At 39.1% G+C, this 25,655-nt stretch overlaps 2 protein-coding genes across 2 annotated transcripts; one reads left to right on the top strand and one right to left on the bottom strand.

Moving 5' to 3' along the window:
- The first annotated feature begins 2,591 nt into the window (after positions 1–2,591).
- LOC107636776 (uncharacterized) lies at positions 2,592–3,643 on the top strand. The gene is made up of 3 exons (XM_088483655.1): positions 2,592–2,749; positions 3,280–3,401; positions 3,603–3,643. Exons 1-3 carry the CDS (start codon positions 2,592–2,594, stop codon positions 3,641–3,643), a joined length of 321 nt encoding a protein of 106 aa, XP_088339781.1.
- A 12,958-nt stretch (positions 3,644–16,601) lies between these two features.
- On the bottom strand, positions 16,602–18,152 carry LOC107636775 (uncharacterized). The gene is made up of 2 exons (XM_016340263.1): positions 17,201–18,152; positions 16,602–16,708 (listed from the first exon to the last, which is right to left on the bottom strand). Exons 1-2 carry the CDS (start codon positions 18,150–18,152, stop codon positions 16,602–16,604), a joined length of 1,059 nt encoding a protein of 352 aa, XP_016195749.1.
- Positions 18,153–25,655: the final 7,503 nt, after the last annotated feature.

The raw sequence follows: 25,655 nt of genomic DNA, 5'->3' as shown, positions 1-25,655 counted from the left end.
CGACCTCATCAAGACTCTCCCAGGAATACTTAGCTACTATTACATTCTTCTGCCAGCATAAAGGGAAGGTAGGCTCATCATTTTCATCCAAAAAGAAGGGCCGAGCTCCCTCAACAACTCGGACCTTGAAATAATAGTTTTTAAAGTCCCTAAAGGACTCGTCATACATAGAGAAAACCTTTTTTCCTTGAGTGGCTCGGAAAGAAACCCAGGAAGCTTTCTTTTTAGCTGCCCCAGGTTTAGTCAACACAAAAAGATAAAGAAAAAGAGTTTGGGTAGGTCGGATATCCAGTTCTTGACACAACAATTGAATGATTTTTATAAAGCCCCAAGAGTTCGGGTGAAGTTGAGAAAGAGCTACATTACAGGACCACAACAACTCGGTCTCAAAAAGGGTAAAAAGAATGATAATATTCAATTGACTAAAGAAATAGTCGTAAGCATAGAAGAAGGGACGTTCCCCTTGAACCAAAGAGGGAAAACTAACCCTCTCCTCAGGATCAGGTGACACTAACTCATAATTCTTCTCTTGATCCCTATCACTACAAATCCTATGGTGCCTCCTAAGCCGCACACAATACTCAGAATCAGCAACTGTAACACACATGAACACAACAGAGTCCAGCCAGTCAGACATGCCTTCCGGGATCTTAGTAGACATTTCAACAATGTTCTTGCGAAGAAACATGGGTCAACTATTCCTACAGAAAGAAAAAGAAAAATGGGGTTACTACCAAACATCCCGGGTAGATAAGAAAACAACTCGGATGATAATATATGATCACCAAGAATCAGAAATAGCAGTAAAAGGAAAACCCCAGGATTCACACTAAAGTCCAGGGGTACCCTTTGGAGGCAGTAATAAGGCAAGAACCTGGAAAGAAAGAAATCGACAAGTCTACAAAATCTCTCAAAAATACAAATCCTTCTCTAGCATCATCACTCCACACAAAAGTAGTAAGAAAGTCATCATCATCAAACAAGAAACATCAAAGTTACAACCTTTTCTACTGACAGTTTATCATCAAAGCGACAGAAACTACCAGGCACATGCATCACAACAAAGTGCAGGATCACAGCAAAGATGTAAGCTTGTTCAAAGAAAATTGTAAAAACACAAAGGACGAAAAGAAAGATACAATCTTTTCTCAAAAGGATCAAGACTCTCAGAAGCAAAATAAAAATCACATACAAAAAGGCGACAAAAAGCATAAAAGAAAAGAAAATGCCAACCTGAAGAGGAAGAAGAAACGAATGCAAGGGGAGGATTAGGAAGAAAACACCAACAAGCCCACTCCAAACAGCTGCTTTCGAAGCGAGGAAGGGGAACACAGAGATGCGAAAACAGAGGGTGTAGAGGAACGAAACGTCTTGCAAACAACAAGCAAAGAAGACAGAGAAGAATTAGAGGAGGAAACTGTAAAGTGAATGTTTTGAAAAGAAATTCAAAGTGATATGCCAAAGAGGGAAAAAGGAAACGGCGAAGGGGTATTAATGAGCTTTTAAACCCTCGCACGTTTCAAAAAAAAAAAAAAGTGCAACGCGCGCTACAATTAAAAAGGAGGAAAAATGCTTCGCATTCAAAAGGAGCCCAGCAGGAGTTATATAAATCGACAAAAGGCAAAATGCTCGAGCTCGACTTCTCCAAAAGAGTCGAAGTCTGAAGACACGACCCTAAAAAAAGTAAATGTCGAGCTCAATCAAGGGCACTGTTCATACCCTGGGTCGAGATATCCGACCTAGGGAGATCGAAGACAAAGCAACCGACCTCTTCAGGTCAGGACCCCCGACCTCTTCTTTAAAAGAGTTCGACCAAATTGACATGAGAGGCCCGAACAGGCCCAAATGAAGGGACACAGCCCAATCTAAAGGCAGTTAAAGCCTAGAAGGATAAGGGCGGTTCCCCTAAGAGATAAGATGACTTCACTTAAAGATAAGATAAGATAACTAACTCATCTTATCTAAGAAAGGTCACTCCACGCTACTATAAATACACTGGAGCACCCAAGTATAACTCATATTCTGATTCTACTAAAAACCTGCTGAAAACCCATGCTAACTTAAGTATCAGAGTCTCTTGCAGGTACCACCCCCCTCCGGTGATCCAGGATCAGCCGCACCACCAAGTACAACAAGTCGGACACGTCAGTTGCGGCCACCATGCAGATCTCGACTGAGATCGACCTACAATTTCAGGTAACCCTCGGAACAGTTACCAATAGCATTTCTGCCAACATCTGTCAATTTTAATTGGGCTGGACTCTAAGCCCACTTAATTTCAAAAGCCATATCCCCAATTAACTCAGATTAATCCTAATTTCACTAGTTTACCACACTAACCTTGATTTACCCTATACCCTTTTGTTGTTACCGTGGACACATCCCTCAACCCCCATATCCTTTTCCAGCGCCGCATAGCCATCAGCCCTGTCGACAGGTCTCCTCGGCACCACCTCCACCTGCCACCTGCGCAGCCCGAGTTGCTCCGCTCACCCGCGAGGATGCCGTCGTCTTCAACACCACAACACAACCCCGCCACTGCTGCTACTCATGGAGGTCGACGCCGCCAATGATGGTTCTCACGGAGGTTGATGTTGCCACGGGAGTCCTTCTCGTCTGAAGGCGTCGACGATGCATCGCCTCTTCCAGGTCGCAACAGCAACCAACTTTGTGTCCACTCCGCACCCCCGTGTCTAGCCACCGACCGTCGCACGCCGCTCTCTGCAATCATCCCGGTATTCTCCAATTGGTTAGTATATTGTTAGGGTTTTAAGTAACAATAGCTGTTTCGATTTTGGTATTTATGGTTCTTATGTGATGCTCCTGATTTTTGTTGGATTCATGGATTTTTCATTGATTTTAGTTGGATGTTTCTTCTGAAATAGTTTCATACAATTTCCTTGAAATTTTTTTCTGAATTGCAGTTCATTGAGCTCCTTTAGTTCATGCTTATTTTAATGGGAATATAATGCTGTATATTGATTTTAAGGTCGAATTTTGATTCTGGACTTTCATGTCATGTAATTTCATTTAATTTCCATTTGCTACTATGTGTTTGTTACTTGGTTATATGTATGTTTAGTGTAACTTTGCTATTTTTAGCTATATGCTATGATGAATTTACTGGCTTTTTATTAGTTATATGCTACAATGGAAACAACATAGAATTGAATTTACCAAAAATCTATCATTACTAAATGCTAATTCCCTATGATTGTATGCCTGCTATAATTCATAGGGATGTGAAGAGCAATAACATATTGCTTGATCATGAGTTAGGCCTCATGTAGCGAATTTTGGGCTTGCTAAGACCTTGCAGCGTGGGGCGGGGGATAGAGGTGCTGGTGCTGGTGCCGGTGCCATGTCCAGGGTTGCTGGATCATATGAATACATTGCCTCGGGTAAGTTTTTTGGTAGACTTTTGGGTATTATTCAAATTGAATGACATCACCATTCAAGGAGAAGTAATGACCACCATGAATCATCATAAGTATCTAGCAGCTTAGTTTAGACTATTGGGATGTGTCAATTTGAGTTAAGGTTCAAGTTGTTTATTTTGGGAAGCTTTATTGCTAATATCTACCTAATTGATCCACTTGCAGAGTATGCTTATACGCTCTATATGCTTATGATGAGATGTTGAATTAGTCATGAATGATTAGTCTTTGTTTATAACTATAGGAAATTTATTCTGTTGTTGATTTAGGAGCAAAGTCAGAACTTGTAAATGGTTGATCACATGGTGCTAGACATGAATTCCTAAAAGAAGGCTTGTTCTAATTTTCCGGGAGATGCATAGATGGAGAAGAAACAAAAGCTTGTGCAGTATAGAGAATTCTTTGATAAGACCTTTGCCTCACCTGATCTTACACATAATGAGATGCTCAAAAAACTTGTTGAAAGCTGTTCATACCCTGGGTCAAGCTGTCCGACCCAGGATGTTTAGCGACATGGCGACCGACCTCTTCAGGTCCGACTAGCCGACCTCTGCTAAAAAGAGATCGGCCAAACCGACAGGGGAGCCCAATAAAGGGCCCAAGTAGAGGAACACGACTCAAATCCAAAGGCCGTCCGAGCCTATAGAGATAAGGGTGGTTCCCTTGAAGATAAGCTGACCTCAACTCAAAGATAAAGATAAGATAAGATAACTAACTTATCTTATCCAGAAAGGTCACTCTACAACCACTATAAATACACTGGAGCACCCAGGTATAACTCATACTCTGATTCTACGTAAAACCTGCTTAATACCCGTGCTAACTTAAGCATCGGAGTCTCTTGCAGGTACCCCCCACCCTCCGGTGACCGAGGATCAGCTGTGCAGTCAGTCCAACAAGCCGGACACAACAACTCCGACTGTCACTCACCGGCCGAACTCGTCGGCACCGACCTGTACAGAAGATCTCAACCGAGATCGACCTCTAGTTTCAGGTAATCCTCGGAACATTGGCGCCATTGCCGGGGAACATCCCATCACCATGGCAGACAACCATAACAACGACCACGATTCAGGTCTGGAAGAGAGAACACCGCACAAGAATGCGGATTTCACGCTATAAGACACTCCGGAAGTCAACAAAGACAAAGACTCGCCAAATTCAGGGGCAATAGAAGCGCTCCTAGATCGCCTAAAACAACTAGAAAAAGAAACTCAACAACAACGGGAAATCGGAAGGGATCTACAAAGAGAGATGCGGCGACGTCGGGAGTTGGAAGAAAAACTACAACAATTAGAAGCCGATCTCAAATCAAAAGCCCCTCGAGCCAATCTCGAAGAAAATTCACGCAAAGAGAAAGACCCGTTCACCAGGGAAATCATGAAAACTAAAATTCCAAAAGACTTCAAACTCCCGGATATGACCCTGTATGATGGCACCACGGATCTCAACCACCACCTCAGTAACTTCAGAAGCAGAATGTACCTCACCGATGCCCCAGATGCTGTTCGCTGCAAAGCCTTCCCAACAACTCTCACAAAGACAGCCATTCGATGGTTCGACAATCTACCCCCAAAGTCCATCTCAAGCTTTGATGACCTAGCTAAAAAATTCCTAGCCAGATTCTCCATTCAGAAAGATAAAGCCAAGCACGCCCTCAGTTTACTAGGGATCAAACAAGGAGATTGGGAGAGCCTCCGTAACTATATGGAGAGATTCAACAAAACATGCATGGACATACAAAGTTTACCTACAGAGGCCGCCATCATGGGCCTCATCAACGGCCTACGAGAAGGACCCTTCAGCCAATCTATATCAAAAAAGTACCCGACCTCCTTGGATGAAGTGCAGGAACGAGTAGAAAAATACATCAACATGGAAGAAAACGCTCGGTTAGGAGAGACTTCAAAACCAGGGACCTCTTACCGAGATAGAGACAAGGAATCCAAAAGGAAAGAAGATCGACAAGGGGAGAAAATCAAAAAGTACCATAATTACACTCCTCTCAGAGCATCCTTGGTCGAGATATACAAACGAATGTTTCGACTTAAAAAATATCATAGAAAAATTGGTGAGAGAAGGAAAGTTAGATCGATTCCTGGCCACCCGAGATGATGATCAAAGAAAGAGACGAAGGGATGAAGATACCGAACGAACAGAACGATCACCTCGGACACCAGAAAGACATGTCCACATGATACATGGCGGATTCACAGCAGGTGGGATCTCCAAATCCTCTCGCAAAAGATATCTCAAAGAAGTATATCATGTCGAAGGAGAGGAAGAAGCACTCAACATCCCAGCAATAACATTTACTAAAGAGGACACATCCGGCGTCATCGCAGAACACGACGATCCCATGGTCATCACCATCATATTAGCAAACGCCAACCTACACCGCACCTTAATAGACCAAGGGAGTTCTGCCGACATCTTATTCAAAACAGCCTTTGATAAACTCGGCTTAGAAGAAAAAGAACTTCAAGCATATCCAAACAGCCTGTTCGGACTAGGAGACACCCCGGTTCGACCACTAGGATACATACCACTACACACAACCTTCGAAAAAGGGAACCGATCTAGGACCCTCAAAATAGATTACATCGTGGTCGACCTAAGTTCAGCTTACAATGCTCTCATAGGTCGGACAACACTCAACCAACTCGGCGCGATAGTCTCGACCCCACACCTATGTATGAAATTCCCAACACCAAAGGGGATAGCCACGATAAAAGCAGATCAAAAAATGGCACGTCGCTGTTATAACGAAAGCCTAAACCTCAGAGGCAAAGGAGAAGAGTTCCACACAATTGAGCTGGGTGGAGTTCAACGACGAAAAGAACTTCGTCCCCAACCAGAGGGCGAGATAGAAAAGATTCAGATCGGGGACACCTCGGAAAAAATAACTAATATCGGCACAATCCTAAAAGGAGACTCAAAGGAATTACTAATACAATTTTTGCGAGATAACGTCGATCTCTTCGCATGGAAAGCCGCAGATATGCCAGGCATAGACCCAAAGCTGATGTGTCATAAGTTGGCGGTCTATTCAGGATCTCGACCGGTACAGCAGAGACAAAGAAAACTTGGGCCAGAGCGATCCCAGGCTGTGGAAGAACAAGTCCAGGCACTACTGGAAGCAGAATTCATAAGAGAAGTCAAATACCCACTATGGCTAGCCAACATTGTCTTGGTGAAAAAATCAAATGGGAAGTGGCGAATGTGCACCGATTACACCGATCTCAACAAGGCTTGTCCAAAAGACCCTTACCCACTCCCAAATATCGACGCTCTGGTAGACGCTTCCTCCGGATATAAATATCTCTCATTTATGGATGCATACTCGGGATACAACCAGATCCCCATGTACCCACCAGATCAAGAAAAGACCTCGTTCCTAACACCAAAAGTAAACTACTGCTACATTGTGATGCCTTTCGGTCTCAAGAACGCAAGAGCTACCTATCAAAGGCTAATGAATAAAGTCTTCTCGGATCACATTGGAAAGATCATGGAAGTCTACGTGGACGACATGCTAATAAAAACACAAAGTGAAGAGACACTATTGTCCGACTTGGCCCAAGTGTTCGACACCATAAGAAAGCATGACATGCGACTCAATCCAGAAAAATGCACCTTTGCGGTAGAAGCAGGAAAATTCTTAGGTTTCATGCTCACACAAAGAGGAATTGAAGCAAATCCAGACAAATGTCAGGCCATACTCAACATGAAGAGCCCAACCTGTGTCAAAGAAGTACAACAACTCAACGGGAGATTGGCAGCCCTATCCCGATTCTTAGCAGGAGCCGCAATAAGATCTCTCCCCTTCTATGCTACTTTAAGAAAGGGAAGGCAGTTCGAGTGGACGACAGCATGTGAGCAAGCCTTCCAAGACTTTAAAAAGTTCTTAAGACAGCCGCCTATCCTCTCCCGACCACGAAAAGGAGAACCACTCCTACTATATCTCGCAGTAGGAAGCCGGGCAGTAGCGTCAGCACTAGTCAGAGAAGACGAAAATGGACAACAACCCGTCTACTTCATTAGTAAAGCACTACAGGGATCCGAGCTGAACTATCAGAAAATAGAAAAATTTGCATATACTCTCATTCTAACATCTAGACGACTCCGCCCTTACTTTCAGGCCCACACCATCAAAGTTCGCACTAACCAGCCCTTGAAAGGAATATTGCAGAAAACAGATTTAGCAAGTAGAATTCTACAATGGGCAGTCGAGCTGTCAGAGTTTGACCTCCTATATGAAGCTCGGACGGCCATTAAGTCACAATTTCTGGCCGACTTTATCGCAGAATTCACAGATACCCTAGAAACCCCCACAGAGTAGAATCTCTATGTGGACAGTTCTTCAAATAAAACTGGAAGCGGCGCAGGAGTGATAATAGAAAGCAACCAGGGAACCCAAGTTGAGCTCTCCCTCAAGTTCGGGTTCCCGGCTTCAAATAACCAGGCAGAATACGAAGCACTGCTAGCTGGTTTGAAGCTGGTCGAAGAGGTAGGAGCTCGAAAACTCAACATCTACAGCGATTCGCAAATTGTCACATCATAAATAACAGGGAGCTACCAACCCAAAGATCCCACCATGAAAAGGTATTTGGATAAGACCAAGCAACAGCTCGGACAAATCGGGGAATATAAGATATACCATATACCCCGAGAACAAAATGCCCGAGCTGACGCACTCTCGAAACTAGCCAGCACCAAACCAGGGGGCAACAATAGAAGCCTCATCCAGGAAATATTACAGAACCCGTCAATCTCGGATGAGGAAAAAGTCCTAGCCGTAACAAGCCAGGACCAAGGATGGATGACTCCCATAATTAACTACCTCAGAGCAGGAACACTCCCCCCAGAAGAAAAAGAGGCAAAAAGGCTAAAAAGGGAGGCACAGTACTACACCATTATAAACAACATCCTGTACAAAAGAGGGATCTCAATACCATTACTGAAATGCGTACCAACCTCCCACACGAAGGAAGTGTTAGAAGAAGTACACGGCGGCATTTGTGACAATCATCTCGGAGCACGAGCTCTCGCCAAAAAAGTGCTTCGGGCGGGGTTTTATTGGCCAACTCTACAGAAAGAAGCTACAGAATTTGTAAAGACATGCCCACCATGTCAGAAACATGCCAACTTTCACATCACCTCGCCAGAAGAGCTCATCAGCGTAACTTCCCCTTGGCCGTTTGCAACGTGGGGGCTCGACCTTCTCGGCCCCTTCCCCCAGGGGTCAGGACAAGTTAAATTTCTCATAGTATGGGTAGACTATTTTACAAAGTGGATCGAGGCAGAGCCCTTAGCCAATGCCATTACTCAAAGAAGCCGGAAATTCCTATATAGAAACATCGTCACAAGGTTCGGGGTTCCATATTCAATAACCACAGACAATGGCACTCAAGTCACAGATGCAGGCTTTAGAAAACTAGTAGCTGACTTAAATATAAAACATCAATACACCTCCGTGGAACATCCACAAGCCACTGGACAGGTCGAAGCTGCCAACAAAGTCATATTGGCCGGATTAAAACGGAGATTACAAGATGCAAAAGGAGCTTGGGCAGAAGAGCTTCCACAGGTCCTATGGGCATATCGAACAACGCCGCACTCCACCACGAAGGAATCCCCCTTCCGGTTAGCATACGGAATGGAGGCAATGATTCCAGTATAAATTGAGGAAGGATCGCCTAGAGTAGTTCATTACAATGAGGGAGCAAACTCCCAACTTCAGAGGGAAGAGCTTGACCTACTACCTGAAATCCAAGAAAGAGCTCGGATCAGGGAAGAAGTTCTAAAACGCCGAATGGCTTCCAGATATAATCAAAGGGTAGTGCTAAGAAGTTTCGCAAAAAACGATCTCATCCTAATCCGAAATGATATCGGAACAACTCGACCAGGAGAAGAAAAACTGGCAGCAAACTGGAAAGGACCCTACCGAGTCGTAGAAGTTCTAGGGAAGGGCTACTACAGACTCTCCGAACTCGACGGACGAGAGCTTCCAAGATCATGGCACGCCTGCAACCTAAGAAGGTACTACAGTTAGGAAGGTAACAGATCTCATTATTGGATGCACTCTTTTTCCTAAAAAGGTTTTTTAATGAGGCACCAAGCTGAGACCCAAACACTATCCGACTTAAAGGGATGAAAAAATTCCCACATGTATATATTTGCACTTTTTCTTTGAATAAAGTTTATTTAGATATTCTACAAAGAATTCAAGACGCATTAATCTGAAGAATTCATCGTCCGATTATAAAGCGACAGGTCGGCAGAAAGTGAAAAACAATTTCACTACACGTCCACGATAAAAATAAACCGTCCGATAAAGGTGAAAGCGCGATTCACCCAAAGGACGATCCAAAAATGCCAACCACTTTCTACAAATTGGCAAAGATGAACACAGAATAATGTAAGAATTTATCAAAAGCAATCCAAAAAAGAACCTGATGAGGTCTTACGGATAGCGAAAATAATAACTTAAAGACTAGCCGACGTCCAGAAGTCAGACCAAGTCAACCCAAGTTATAAGTAAACCCTGGAAAGAGGTCTGGCCAACCCTATTAAAGAGGATTACTTTAACTTAGAAGGGCTCGACCTAACAAAGTCAGCCTAAAATAAAAAGGTTATAAAAGTAATCCCTGAAAGAGACCTGACCAAGGTCCAAGAAAGAGGATTACGAAGTAACTTAGAAGAGATCGACATAAAGAAGTCGGTCTCCTACAACGGAAAGTTAGAAGAGATCGACATAAAGAAGTGGGTCTCCTACAACGGAAAGTTATAAAAGTAATCCCTGAAAGAGACCTGACAAAGGTCCAAGAAAGAGGATTACGAAGTAACTTAGAAGAAATCGACATAAAGAGGTCGGTCTCCCACAAACCGGTCATAAAAGTAATCTCTAAAAGAGACCCGACCAAGGTCCAAAAAAGAAGATTACTTTAAATAATTGGAAAAGATCGACATCGGTAAACTACCTGGAAAAGGGCAAAGAAGTCGGGCATGGATTACTAAAACGGATCCACGCATCGACACCAAACCACTCCAAAGAAGCTAAAACAAGCATAAGCGTGACATAAAAGCCTTAGGGTCAGACCTAAAAGCTCAGAAGCTATTCGATTATGTTTTTAAATAATGTTGCTAAACAAGCAACCAGAAAGAGTGTCAACAAAATAAACCAAAGAGTTTTAAAGCCCACAAGCCGGGCCAACTACAAAAATATCCAAAGTAAATCAGCTAAAGGTCAGAAGGCTTCTTAGCAGCATCAGTCTGAGGAGAAGGAGGGCGAGTCTGGAGAGGAACAGCATCCACAGTACCATCATCCCGGTTTAAAATCTGACAGTCAGGATCAGAAGCGGGAGGGTCGACCTTGGCAGGAGGAACAGTAGGTGCTGACACCTTGGCAGAAGACACAGGGAGGGGATCGACCTCATCATCATCATCAGGGACAATCTTGCCATCCCTGACAATGTTGTCCAGGCTGAAGGGAGTGAGATCGGCCTCGGGAGCAATAACCCGAACTTGCTCCTTCAAGTTCTCGTAAGCAGCAGTCACACTGCCAACGAGATGACTCTGAAGCTCAGAATAATCTTCCCGGACATTGTCGAGCTCCTCCCTCAAACGCAACATCTCCCGATAGGATGTAACGTAACTATGCTTGTGCATCATGGCTGTGTCCTCAGCCAACCTCAAAGAAGCTGCCAGTGATTGAGAACTCGCCTTCTCGTTCTCTAAGTCCTTCTCCAGCTTGGCTACCTTTATCTCAAGTTCCTCCTTCAACTCTCTCATCCGATCAAACTCTTGTTTTGCCTCCTCCATAAACGCTTTAGTGGCATGGAGAGGGAGATTCTGAGCAGTCTGATATATGGTAGCAGCCATATACGCCATCATTACGTGATTTCGGGCCATAAATTCTAAGTGATGGAGGATGGACACATCATCTGTAGAGAGGGAGCCATAGGGACCGATTTGCTGATCCACAAACTCAATGGCATTAAAATCAGGAGCATCGAGGTCAAAGGGCTCGGCTGTTTTTTGTTTTTTATTGGGAGGAGCAACAGATGGAGTGGCAGAAGTAGGGTGAGGATCCACCAAACGGACTCGGGGTGTAGGGACCACTTTCTTCACCCCAGCAGAACTCAGCACTGATGGCTTCTCGCGCATTTGGGAGGACCCCTCCCCAGCCGCCTTGGCCGCAATATTCCTGGCAGCAGTCGCCCTCTGCGCCCTCTTTAAAGCTTTCATAGCCTCATTATTCTTCATCGCCTCTGCAGATAAAACAGAAATCAAGCTACAAGTCGGATAAATCGGAAAGATAGCTACAAGCAACATAAACAGATAAGCACAAGATACCCAGTTCAGTTTGAAGAAGAGAAGGATTGGTTAGAAATTTCTTTGTGTCGAGATGAGGAGGATGACCCCAGCGGTCTTACAAGACAGTCACAAAGGCTCGTTCAGCCTCATCCAATATTTTCCACGCATATCTGGAGACCCTCACATCTTTTTGCCATTCCAAGGGAAAAGCAGGTTCGTCATTTTCATCCAGAAAAAAGGGCCGAGCTCCTTCAACAGCTCAGACCTTGAAAAAGTAATTTTTAAAATCACGGAATGACTCGTCAAACATGGAAAAGACCTTCTTTCCCTGGGTGGAATGGAAGGAGACCCAAGCCGACTTCTTTTTTACCACACCGGGCTTAGTCAAGACAAACAGATAGAAAAAGAGAGATTGGGAAGCAGGAATACCGAAACCATTGCACAACAATTGGAAAATTTTTATGAAACCCCAGGAATTGGGGTGAAGTTGAGATGGGGCAACATTACAGGACCATAACAGATCGGTTTCAAATTGAGTAAAAGGAAGGGTGATACCCAGCGGACTGAAGAAAAAATCATAGACATAAAAGAAGGGGCGATCATCAACAACCCGAGTAGAAAAGCAGACTCTCTCATCAGAAGAGGGAGGGACAAGCTCATAGTTCTTCTCATCACTGGAATTACTACAAACACTATGAAACTGTCTAAGCTGTGCACAAAACTCAGAATCAACCAGAGAAACACACATAAGAACCATCGAGTCAACCCAATCGGCTATACCCTCAGGAACCCGGGAAGGCATCTCTACAACGTTATTTTGGGAAGACATGAGGCCAACTAAACCCTACAAAAGAAAAGAAGAACGGATTACTCAAAAATATCTCGGCAGACGAATACACAGAAAAGGAAACCCCAAGACTCAAACTGAAACTCCTGGGGCATCCTTTGGAGGCAGTAACAAAGCGAGGTATCAAGGAAAATCTACTTACGTCCCGGCGTCTCGCAAACAAGAAAAGAAGACCTCAAAACAGCAAGCATTTTCTACAGGAGAAAGACAAAACATAAAACAGAAAATCATCTTCCTACAGTCTATCAGCAAGAAACAACAAACATACCAGGCAAAAATCATAAAAAATGAGACCTTTTTTTCAGAATCAAACAAAACTATCACTCCAAAGCTTCAAAATCAAAAGCATTTCGCAACATGCAAAAACCCTAAAGGCATCAAGCAACAGAGACCATGCAAAAGATGAAGAAATTACGAAACACACGGTGATCAGGCACAGCGGAAAATAGAAAGATCTAAACTTTCTCTGAAGAAAAATCAAAACTTGATCACAAAAGCAACGAAAGAGAAAGAAAATATGAAGGGAACTCACCTGGAGAAGGAAGAAGCGTCGGAGGAAAGAGGGAGGCGTAAAAATGGAAGCTGCCCAGAAAATTCGCCGAGCGACGCCGCAACGAGAAGAAAAAACAGAAATGAGCGCAAAAAACAGAGAGCGAGAGAACAAAGGAAGAAAATGTGAAGAAGTTACAAAGGAGCGAAGAAGAGAAACCGTTTCTAGGTTTTCAAAAATCAAAAGCTTCAAAGGAAAAACGGGGCAATTAATGCTAATTAATGAAAGTATTAAACCCTTACACGTTTCCAAAGCACTAACGTGAAAGCGCGCGCTTTTAGAGAAAAACATTCTACATTCAAAAGATTCTACAAAAAGGAAAAAATTGACGAAATGCTTGAGTTCGGCTCCACTATAGAAGGACCGAAGTCAAGGACTCGACCTAAAAAAAAAGAAGACCAAGCTCAAGCAGGGGCACTGTTCATACCCTGGGTCAAGCTGTCCGACCCGGGATGTTTAGCGACATGGCGACCGACCTCTTCAGGTCCGACTAGCCGACCTCTTCTCAAAGAGATCGGCCAAACTGACAGGGGAGCCCAATAAAGGGCCCAAGTAGAGGAACACGACTCAAATCCAAAGGTCGTCCGAGCCTATAGAGATAAGGGCGGTTCCCTTGAAGATAAGCTGACCTCAACTCAAAGATAAAGATAAGATAAGATAACTAACTTATCTTATCCAGAAAGGTCACTCTACAACCACTATAAATACACTGGAGCACCCAGGTATAACTCATACTCTGATTCTATGTAAAACCTGCTTAATACCCGTGCTAACTTAAGCATCGGAGTCTCTTGCAGGTACCCCCACCCTCCGGTGACCGAGGATCAGCTGTGCAGTCAGTCCAACAAGCCGGACACAACAACTCTGGCCGCCACTCACCGGCCGAACTCGTCGGCACCGACCCGTACAGAAGATCTCAACCGAGATCGACCTCTAGTTTCAGGTAACCCTCGGAACAAAAGCCAACTTGTATGTTCTTCGGGAACGAGAAGTAGAATGTCATAACATTTCTTTGTGTCCTTTGAATTCATTTAGGCAGAAATTGTACTAGCTTAGAAGATCTATTATTTTTTGTTAAATTATTCTATTATAGTCTCTTAAGATGCTTTGTTTGATTAATTAGCATACAAGGAGAAGTTGTTAGAAATGAAGACGGCAGAGATATTTAATTTTTTTGATATGTTAAAGATGCTTCTCCAGATGATATCTTTTTGTTTTTGTTAAACACTTGTTTTGTTTTAGCCGGTTAATACTTGGATATGTCTTCTGTTGGATGTGTCTTTTGTTTAAAATTTGTTTGGATGTGTCTTCTGTTTAAAATTTGTTTGGATGTGTCTTTAATGAATGTGTCTTCTGTTGGAAGTGTCTTTAATAGATGTGTCTTCTGTTTAAAACTTATTTGAATGTGTTTTTAATTGATGTGTCTTTTGTTTAGAACTTCGATGTTGCTTTTCAAGACTACTGAAATTTCTTTGGTTATCTTTTGTAAAAAAGTTTTAAATGTGAATGTGCCTTCTCTGTTAAGGCATTGATATGTCTTTTTGCATTTATTAAACACTTGTTTTGTTTTAATTGATTAATGTTTGGATGTGTCTTTAATTGTTAGATGTGTCCTTAATAAATGTCTTGTGTTTCAAACTTCTTTGGCTGTGTCTATGATGGATGTGTCTTTTTGTTTAAAACTTGACTGGATATGTCATTAATTTTATAACTACTTAAAATCAGATAAGATTTAATTCGTTCTGGCGCACCTAATCTAATCTTTGAATACAAGCTCCTACCTTTAGCAAAGAGGACCAACTTTTGATCAAGACCATGAAAATAAATAAGAAATAAATAATGATTTGTCATATAATCTGAACATAATTGACTACAACCCAAAGTTCACGGTTCATGAAACTAAACAATAAACTTTAAATTTGAGAAGAATATTATGTCATATTCTGAAGTTGATAATACACGAGCAAACATCATGTATGAATAAAAGGCTTGTAAGAAACACCACCATACATTATAGTTGGCATCTAATTTTAACAAAATATTAACAGCTTTACAATCACCTATGTAAAAAGCAAAAAAATTGACATAAAGGATTTAAGAAACATTTTAAAACAAATCAATTAGTTATTATTTTGGTCAATCTCAGCATCATAGGGCACCGTGTAACACCCACAAACACAATTCATCATAATCATCATCTAATAATATGTAACTCATCCCATTCAAACCCATTCATTCAACATCCAACCGTCATCAAACATACATTTATATACAATTAACCATACAATCACATCTTTCAACCTATCTTAAGGTCAACTAGCCTAAGTGTCCATTGATATTACATATTACATAGAGGAGACCGAAACTATACTTTGGCTGCTCCCCCAAAAAGCACACCGCACCAAGATTGGAGTCCAACAAGCTTTCAACTCACCAACAAGCCACCAAAGCTCAACTAACATCATATATGTATCAAAAATCAAAACCTAATATACACAAAATAACTAAACATAAGGGTTTAGTGAAACCTTACCTTAACCAACAAGATTAGGAGTAAAATTCAACAATTACCCGCTACTAGAAATCACCTAAGCAAGCAAAACCACAAAATCTACTCAAAATTATAATCCCAAAAACGCAGAATTTTAGGGCTGGAAACTGGGGATCAAGATGCAATTTCTTACCAGGTTTTCTTATATAGAATCAAAGAGCTTGACAAGAGCTTCGCGTGGCCACAAAGAGCTCGTCAATCGGAGTTCCGGATCAAAAGTTATGGAGCTTTGAAGAGGGAGATGAATAGTAACAATGGCTTCCTTCTCCTCTCTTCTTCCTATCCGAGCTATCTCTCTCTCTCTCTCTCTTGGTGTTAAAATGAGCTTCTTAGGCTCATTTATTACCTTATATAAGTTGGACTTGGGCCCAACTTGAGCCCGGTCCAACCGTGTAGCGTTTTTGGTCCGTTTGGCCCACTTTGGGGCAAAATCTTTAAGATTAGTGCCCGGTTTTCAATTCTAAAATATTTTTTGTCCTTTCAAAACAATAAATAAACTTTTTAAAATCTTATTTTCTAATTTCTAAAATACACAGCACTGGACAGACTAGAGCCGGTACTGTCAGCTTAAGCGCCAGTATGCATTTTTACAAAAAATTTTTGAAAAAGATACATTTTCTAACTTAGAAAAATTCATTGAAATCAAATTTCACCTTTATATTTTCAAATTAAAACTTCTAAATTTTGAATTTATTCCGGGCACTAAAATTATTTTATTAAAACGGTTTTACGTGAAAACTCCGGTTCTTACATTCTTCCCTCCTAATAAAATTTTCGCCCTCGAAAATTCAAATCACGCGATATATATATATATATATTATCCACGAAGTATTCTACTATCAATGTTATCAGCCCAACAAGTTGCCAAAGCATCTCATTCACCATCATCCTAACGTGTTAATATTCTCTCTCGCCTTCCACTGCGTCACTCTGATTATCGTCATTAAGAATCCGAAAATTCTTCCCTTTAAACCAAATGCCAATTTTGTAATACTTTTCAAAACCTTTAAAACAAGTTCAATCTAAATGAATTCATTGTTAAAACTTTCTCAAAAGAGTCAAAAATCATTTATTTGTAAATCAATCACTTTAAAGCATGATTTTTCTAAATTCATTAAAACCCTTAAATAAGAATCGTTCAATTTAAATCCCTTTTGATAAGTTAAATTTACAAACCAAAATCATAAGTTAACAAAATAATAGAGCTCACTTTCCTTTCTAAATCATATCATTTAATCAAAAGTTCGAATCCTAGTTTCAAAACCAAATCATTTAAACCAAAGTTCCAAACCAAATTTAAAAATCCTTCTAAGCTTTAAAACATTTTCAACAAGAATGGTGATAGTCTATACTATGAAAATAAGTTAAGGTTTGGCTATCAGAACCATGATTACCTCAATCCTATTGTTGTGATCGACCCGGCTCATGTGTTCCTCGGTGTGGACAATCTCTAACCAAATGTCCCGGTACGCCACACTTCTAACATAGTTTCATACCCAACCGGTATGACTTATTCGGGTGGTAGTTCCCACACTCCTGACATTTCATATCAGGGGAGTAAGCTCTTGACTGCTTCCCCTCACCATTTTTCTTGAAGTGTTGTCCACTTGGTCCAAGGTAATCATCACGTTCCCTACTAGTGTTTCCTCCACGAGTGTCCCTTGACGAGGCTACCGTCTGTGCATATTCCTCAACAACTCTCGCCTTGTTCACCAGATCGGAGAAAATCCGAATCTCTAAAGGAGCCATAGCAGTCATGATGTTATCCTTCAAGCCCCTTTGATACCTGATGCGCTTCCAACTTTCATAAGTCTCCGGGGCACCCTGACACACCCTAGAGAACCTACAGAGCTCCTCAAATTGGCTAGTATAGTTTGCCACAGACGAGGAACGTTGCTTCAGCTGCAAAAGTTCTATCTCCGTTGCTTCCCTTGCAGATTCAGGAAGGTACTTCTTGTAGAAGGCCATTTGGAATACATCCCAAGGAACATCGGCATTCTGAAGCTGTAGCAAGTGGCACTCTCCTTGCCACCAATGCTGGGCCTCTCCCAAAAGCTGATATGCAGCAAATTCTACATATTGGTTGTTCGGAACATGTTGTGTTTGTAACGCATGCTCCATGGCCTGAAACCAATTATCCGCTTCTATAGGGTTGGTTGAACCTCTAAAGCTTGGCGGATGAACCTTGAGAAAAGTAGCCAAAGTTATTGGAGCACCTCCCATGTTATCATCATTTCCTTCTGCATTATCGTTCCCGTTTCCTTCTCCGTTTTCGTTTCCAGCCGGTTGGCCTAACCTCTGCACAGCTTGCAGAGTCGCAGCAGCATTTGCCTCCATGGTGTTTGCAAGATTCGCCATTGCCTCTATGAACTTGACATGGTTATCGGCCAGTTGGTCGTTTCTACTCTCTCTTCGTGAACGTGTACGACCTCGTCTGCGAGTAGCCATTAGGGTTCCTGTCTACACCAATCAATCGATATCAAGGTGATCAGTCTCAATATCAAAAGCCTAGTCTTTCAATTATCCCAAAAAGCACTCACAAACAAGCATGCTATGAAATATCAAGTAGATAACCTAAATAGCATGAAAGAAAACTAACCCAGAGTATGCAATGAAGCAAAATCGATCCATCCCTCAGGCTCACGAGGACGAACCGCTCTGATACCACTAAATGTAAGACCCACTAACACAATTCATCAATAATCATCATCTAATAATATGTAACTCGTCACATTCAAACCCATTCATTAAACATCCAACCATCATCAAACATACATTTATATACAATTAACCATACAATCACAACTTTCAACCTATCTTAAGGTCAACTAGCCTAAGTGTCCATTGATATTACATATTACATAGAGGAGACCGAAACCATACCTTGGCCGCTCCCCCAAAAAGCACACCGCACCAAGATTGGAGTCCAACAAGCTTTCAACTCACCAACAAGCCACCAAAGCTCAACTAACATCATATATGTATCAAAAATCAAAACCTAATATACACAAAATAACTAAACATAAGGGTTTAGTAAAACCTTACCTTAACCAACGAGATTAGGGGTAAAATTCAACAATTACCCGCTACTAGAGATCACCTAAACAAGCAAAACTACAAAATCTACTCAAAATTATAACCCCAAAAATGCAGAATTTTAGGGCTGGAAACTGGGGATTGAGACGCAATTTCTTACCAGGTTTTCTTAAATAGAATCGAAGAGCTCGACAAGAGCTTCGCGTGGCCGTAAATGTCTCGTCGATCGGAGTTCCGGATCAAAAATTATGGAGCTTTGAAGAGGGAGGTGAATAGTAACAATGGCTTCCTTCTCCTCTCTTCTTCCTATCCGAGCTCTCTCTCTCTCTCTTGGTGTTAAAATGAGCTTCTTAGGCTCATTTATTGCCTTATATAAGTTGAGTTTGAGCCCGGTCCAACCGTGTAGCATTTTTGGTCCATTTGACCCACTTTGAGCCAAAACATTTAAGATTAGTGCCCGGTTTTCAATTCTAAAATATTTTTTGTCTTTTCAAAACAATAAATCAAATTTTTAAAATTTTATTTTCCAAAATACGCAGCATTGGAGAGACTAGAGCCGGTACTGTCAGCTTAAGTGCCAGTATGCACTTTTACAAAAATTTTTTGAAAAAGATACAGTTTCTAACTCAGAAAAATTCATTGAAATCAAATTTCACCTTTATATTTTCAAATTAAAACTTCTAAATTTTTAATTTATTCCGGGCACTAAAATTATTTTATTAAAATAGTTTTACGTAAAAACTCTGGTTCTTACACACCGCAGGGTCTTCATATGGATTAGGATGTCTTGATCTATCTGCTTCAGTTGCCCCTTCCAACATATGATCCGCTAATATAGATAAAGAAATTAAATTTAAAGGTTAGTAACTTATGTAATCAAGCACCAACTATATTCCAGAACTAAAAAATATAATCATCAACCTGAGTCACTTATCTTCATACCAAAATGAATCAGACTCCTTAAGCAACAACCAAGTTTCAAATTTTATTTATTATTTGATGAAATATGAATTTAATTTAAATAAAATTTATATTATAATAGTAGATAAAATATCATGAACAGAGAAATAACATTATTGCATAACTATAGTTCTACAGAGTATCCATAATTTGTTTGCAGGTGGTTCCATTTGAGCTTCTATCTAATAGATTTTTTTAACATATTTTTAATCTTTTTAATTAACCTTTTTTTCCTATTAGTTCAAATAGAAGAACCTTCTTATCAAATACTATTAGGCAGTGTTTGAAAAGCTCATCTCTGAAAGTAATGTAAAGAAATAAAGTTGGGCAGAAACAATTCAATGATTTAGCAATTGATGAAAATGCTTCTTTGAAAAAATTAAAGAAATTACTCCATCATTCATGGTCTCATGTGTGATAACATTATTCTTAATATTTTGTACAAGAGAAAGTAATTAAAGTAATTATCAGAAATTAGATTCATGATTTTATGGCAACTGTTCATCTTTCAACTGAAGCAGAAGAATATACTTATATCATAGAAAGGTTTTAATATTATAAAGCTTAAAACATGATAAAAACAAAGATTACTCTAACATTTGTATCACAAACTATAAGTAAATGCAGCTAACTATAATTACCTCTTTATAAATGATACTTTTTAGTACATCAGCAAGAATTTACAATATTTGTAGCATGTTTGATCCTATCTCTCTATCTGCCTTCATTGGTCATTAGTTGAGAAAAAACCTGGCTAGAACTTATGTTAGAATAGCCTTTATCAGATCAATAATTTATGTAAATTTAAAAAAGGACCATAACAGATCGATAATTAAGGAGTTAAAAATACATTCTAAAACATAAAACTTTCAACCTAATTTATAATATTCACATCTTTAATTCGATAAAATTTTCATAATTTTGGACAGGGCAACAACTTCACAACAAAGGTAAAATCATATTCCAAGAATAATTGCATACCTAAATCTTCATTAGCAACAACATAAACAAAATCAACAAACAATTTCAAAATGACAACCAGAAAAAAAATAATAAAATCATGAATTTCGACACAGATCCACTGACTGCCACACTCATCATCATAATCTATAATAGACACAACATGTATATTGTAACAATCAAAACAATTAAAAAAGAAATTGATTTTTAAATTAAATTAGAGAAAAAAGAAAGAAATTGGAAAAGAAAAAGTAAAAGAAGATGAATTGGCTCACCGGAAAGGAAGAAGAAAGGATTGAGAAGGTGGATACGAGAGAGAGGGAGCGCACTGCAATGGTCGGTGGCGATGAGAATCACGAGGGGAAGGGCACTACAGTAGTTCTGCGGAGGAGGAAACAGCGCTTGCAGAGAGCGCCTTGCGGCGACGGGAATTGGTTGCGGAGGGCACCAGCACTGCACAAAGGATTGTCGAGGTGGAGGCTGCGGTGGCGCAAACGCGGGCTTGGCCCTGGGTATGCAAGCCGTGAGCGGCAAGGATGCGATAGGCGAGCAGTGAGGATGCGACAGGCGAGCGGCGTGGATGCGTGTGACGCAGATTAGCTGGCGGTGCGACGGGAGAGTGGTGACGTGCGCGGCGTACTGCAGAGGCGGCGATGCAGTGGTCTGCGCAATGGAAGTCACGGCACTTCCGAAGCTGCGAAGAGAAGGGGTGGAGACGTTTATGGGGGAGTTACTGCTTGCCTAATCCTTATCTTTCAAATTCTGTTTAATACTAATTATTTAAATTTTGTTTTTAAAATTTAATATTAATAATTAATTATTGTTGGTAAAACTTGGCAGACTCTAACTTGGTTCTCTATACTTTTTCAAATATATTATGTAGAATCAATAACACCTTTGTATTGGGGATAAAGTGAAGGAAAAGAAAAAAAGATAATGCGTTTTCATCAAAAAGAAAAAAAAAAAGATTGGGATCTTGCTTAGGTATGTAGCAAACAAGCTAAGAAAAAAAATGGTTTAATTATTTTGTTGGTTTTTATAATTTTATTAAATTTTTAATTAATTTTATATTTTTTAATTAGGTTTTTACACTGTTTTTAATTTTGTAATTAAATTATTTTTATATCAAAAATGTTAAAATTAATAGAATATTTCTCCTAAAATATATACAGTCAAAGATCTAGTTACTTTTTAATTATGAATACCTTTAATTTGTAAAAAAATATTCAATTAATTCTAACATTTTTTATACTAAGAATGATCTAATTATAAAATTGAAAGTAATGTAGAGACTCAATTGAAAGGAGAAAAAGGATAAGGACCTAATTGAAAATTTGGTGAAAAATTATAAGGACCAACAAACAGAGACGGATTCAGAAATTTTAATATGGAGGGCCGAATTTTAGAAAAACTTTTTAATTATTTTTTATTATATTTTTTCATTCTATAAAAATAATTTAGACATAGGATATAGTTATTGAGTTGATTTTTCAAAAGGTTTATAAATATATATAAAAAAATTATAATTTTTTTATACTTTTATTTTTAGTATGACAGTTATATAAAAGAAACATTACAATATCAATAGTACATTATGAAATTATAAAATATCAATAATTTATAATGTGTTTAGTTAAAAAATTATCACATATCTTATTAATTAAAATTATTTTTTAAAAATTTTAAAAAACTTATAAAAAAAATTATAAACTATTAATTATGTGAAAGATATAGTATCCTTATAGAATATCTTTAATAAATTTTTTCTTTTAACAACGTAAATTTAAAAGAAAAATGAGTATTTTTTTATAAGAAAAGAACATTTAAAGTACATAATGTGATTACTAAAATACAACTATGTAAATCATTATTAATATTTTATATAATAATATAAATGTTAAATTTGTTAATATTAAGAAACAAATGAATTTTTTTAAAAATAGATATAAAGATGATTATATAAAAACTAATTTAAAAAGTACAAAGATATTAAATTGGTTAAGTAAAAGATATTAGTAAGCTAAATAATTGAGACATAAATCCATCACATGATGAAAAATAATACATATAAAACTATTAAATTGTACAATATTTTTTATTTCTTTAAACACATATCTCATGTATAAATATAGTTCCTTAAATTTTGGAGGGGGAGGGGGTTGAGGCCATTACTCGCCCCCTCTAGATCCGTCCTGCCAATAGAGTAATTAAACCAAAAGAAAACTATGACTTTATCTCATACTAAGACTTTTTATGAATGAGTTCAGCTAGGTAGACAATGGGGTGCGAATAACGTGAACAATGGACTGCACTCCAGGCTCACTGTAACGACCCAATTTTCAGTATATCTAGATCATACCGAAAACTAAGTGTTACCAACTTGTCTTCCTAATTATTATCTATTATTTATTATATAAGCCTAATTCGCTGTTAAAAACGCAGTTATTTTGCGAGGTACTTTTTTTTTTGAAAATGTTTGGATTAATAGACGAAATCATTCATAATCAATTCACAACTGATAGTAGATAAAACAGTTATAAACAACCACACATAAATACATCACAAGCAGTTAACAATATTCGGTGATCCAGCCTTTATTTAAGTATAGACTTTTAGTTAGAACACCCCTAGATAAAGCTAGATAATAACTATATACATATACATACATACAACATCCCAGGTCCTGACCTGTTCAAGAGGTTCCTAAGCTGGCACCTAGGCTAGCCTAAACTCTATACTCACCTAGTCCCTCTAAACTACTAAGGCGAGGGAAATTACGTTCTAAGTCTTCAAAACTCAAGTCAGATGGAACATCATCAAAAGGTGGAACATCTTCTACTACTCCTCTGCACGGTCAGACATTGCCACATGACGTCTCTCTGGTACCTCATCAAGTAGCCACATAACAGGAGTCTCGTACACGGGATTTAGGTTGGAGTTCGCATACAAACGGGGTGCAGAAGATGGCTGGTCTCACAATATATACATATAAACAAAGAACGAGATTCACCCTAAACTCAGAAGACTACCTAGAGCGAAATCCTCTTCTTGCGAACGGTCGTCAGCGAACTACGGAAGGGTACTCATGCTTCCATCTAAAGGGGGAAGGGAGAGAGAAGGGGTAAGAACTGGGGAGTTCTTAGTAGGGCCGGGGTTATTAGTTACGTTCATTAATTATGTGTTGTTTAACAGACAAATATCAGAAATACAGAGAAGCAGTGAATAGGAGATAAAGATAAATATAGAAAATTGAGAAAATAGAAAGCAGAACACAAATAGAAGAATACAAGAAAATAAAACACAGAAATAACATACAAGAAGACAAACATAAAGAAGTAGATCACACACAAAAAGGAATGCAACAAAGAATGATGCACAGACAAGAATGACGCATCTCTAGCCCCTAGCGCAGGCCATGAGCTCATGTGTCGGTTGGCTACCTGTAATCTTGACATTTATCCGGTCATGAGTAATCCCGATTTCCCAGATACGATTTTTCGTTCCAAAATAAATGCGCATATAATAATAGCCGCTCATTTGAGACAGCCCTTGCTTACTGCAGGGAAATCTATATATACTCTGCTCTGCTCTGGGGAAGCAAAAAATAGCTGTAGGTAACTTAGTTTTCCTACAGAAGCTCTGGGTTGCGTTAAGCAACTAATATATATAAATATAGCTCTGGGTTGCATCAAGCAACTAATATATATATAAATATAGCTCTGGGTTGCATTAAGCAACTAATATATATATATATATATATATATATATATATATATATATATATATATATATCTTTATTATATTACTCTTCACTTTATATCTCTTTACTCTGTTCTGGTTTCTCTTTTATTTGTATCTCTTTAGTCTGCATTGGTTACTCTGTTCTCTGTATCTCTTTTTTTCTCTGATTACTCTTTCCTTTATATCAATGTTATTCTTCTTCTCTTTATCTCTTTCCTCTATTCTGATTACTCTGTTCTCTGTGTTTCTCTACTCTGCTCTGATTTCTCTGCTTAACGTATATATTTAAAGCTTATGTACATTTCGGTATGAATAGTTAGCCTGTCCCAAGTATAGGTTCATTAAGTGTATACTGAAACAGTTTAAATTTTCATATAATACCTAACTCTAGCCGCAACTCAAGTACTAACTAAGTTGTCCTAGTTCGTTCCCTAGTCTCTGTCTGTTTTTCTGCCATTAAAACTTTACAGACTTTTTCTTTGATTTTTTTATCTCTTCTTTAACTTTTTATCTTTTCTTTATCTTTGCCTCACTAACATGTTATTATCACTCTCTAAGTGTTTTATGAAGTTAATTATGAGATTTTACACTTAAAGTTGTCTTTCTAAAGCTTTTACAGAAAATTGCCTTTTCCGTATTATTTTATTAATATATTTTCAAAAATTACCTTCCTTTAACCTTTTACTTTATAAATTCACTTTTTACCACCCGTAACTTTTAATATTTCTACTTTAACCACCCTAACTTGTGAAAATTACCAAATAACTCCTCAAACACCAAAATAATTACAAAATTTTCCTTTTTAAGATCTAAAAGGTGTTCTTGAATGTTCTTCATCACACTCAAAGTGTTCTTCGTGTTCTTCATAAATTCTTCAGATTCTTTCTCTGTTTTTACCCGTTTTTCACTCTTTTCAGCAACCGATTTTTGCCATAATTCATAATAAATTTCCTGCCACTAAAACCCCATCTTTTTCACATGATTTCAACACAAATTGAACCTCAATTTAAGCCTAGGGTTTCATTTTTCCAGCAGCACCAAGAACATGAACTTAAAGCTTGAATTTCATCAAATTTCATCAAATTGTCATCAAATTTTCAACAAGAATCACTCATATAAATCATCAATTTCAAGCACAGCCAAACTATATCATAATTACACAACTCAAACACAATCAATCAAGATTAAATTCGTCAAACCCTACCTGGTTTTGCTGCTCCTAATTCGGTTATACTTTCAGGTGGTCCTTAAGCA

This window comes from Arachis ipaensis, chromosome B4 (assembly GCF_059453495.1).
Source record: "Arachis ipaensis isolate K30076 ecotype BB chromosome B4, ASM5945349v1, whole genome shotgun sequence".
Lineage (NCBI taxonomy): Eukaryota > Viridiplantae > Streptophyta > Magnoliopsida > Fabales > Fabaceae > Arachis > Arachis ipaensis.
The sequence above is the reverse complement of the archived record's forward strand: the minus strand, read 5'-3'. Positions and strand labels throughout refer to the sequence as shown.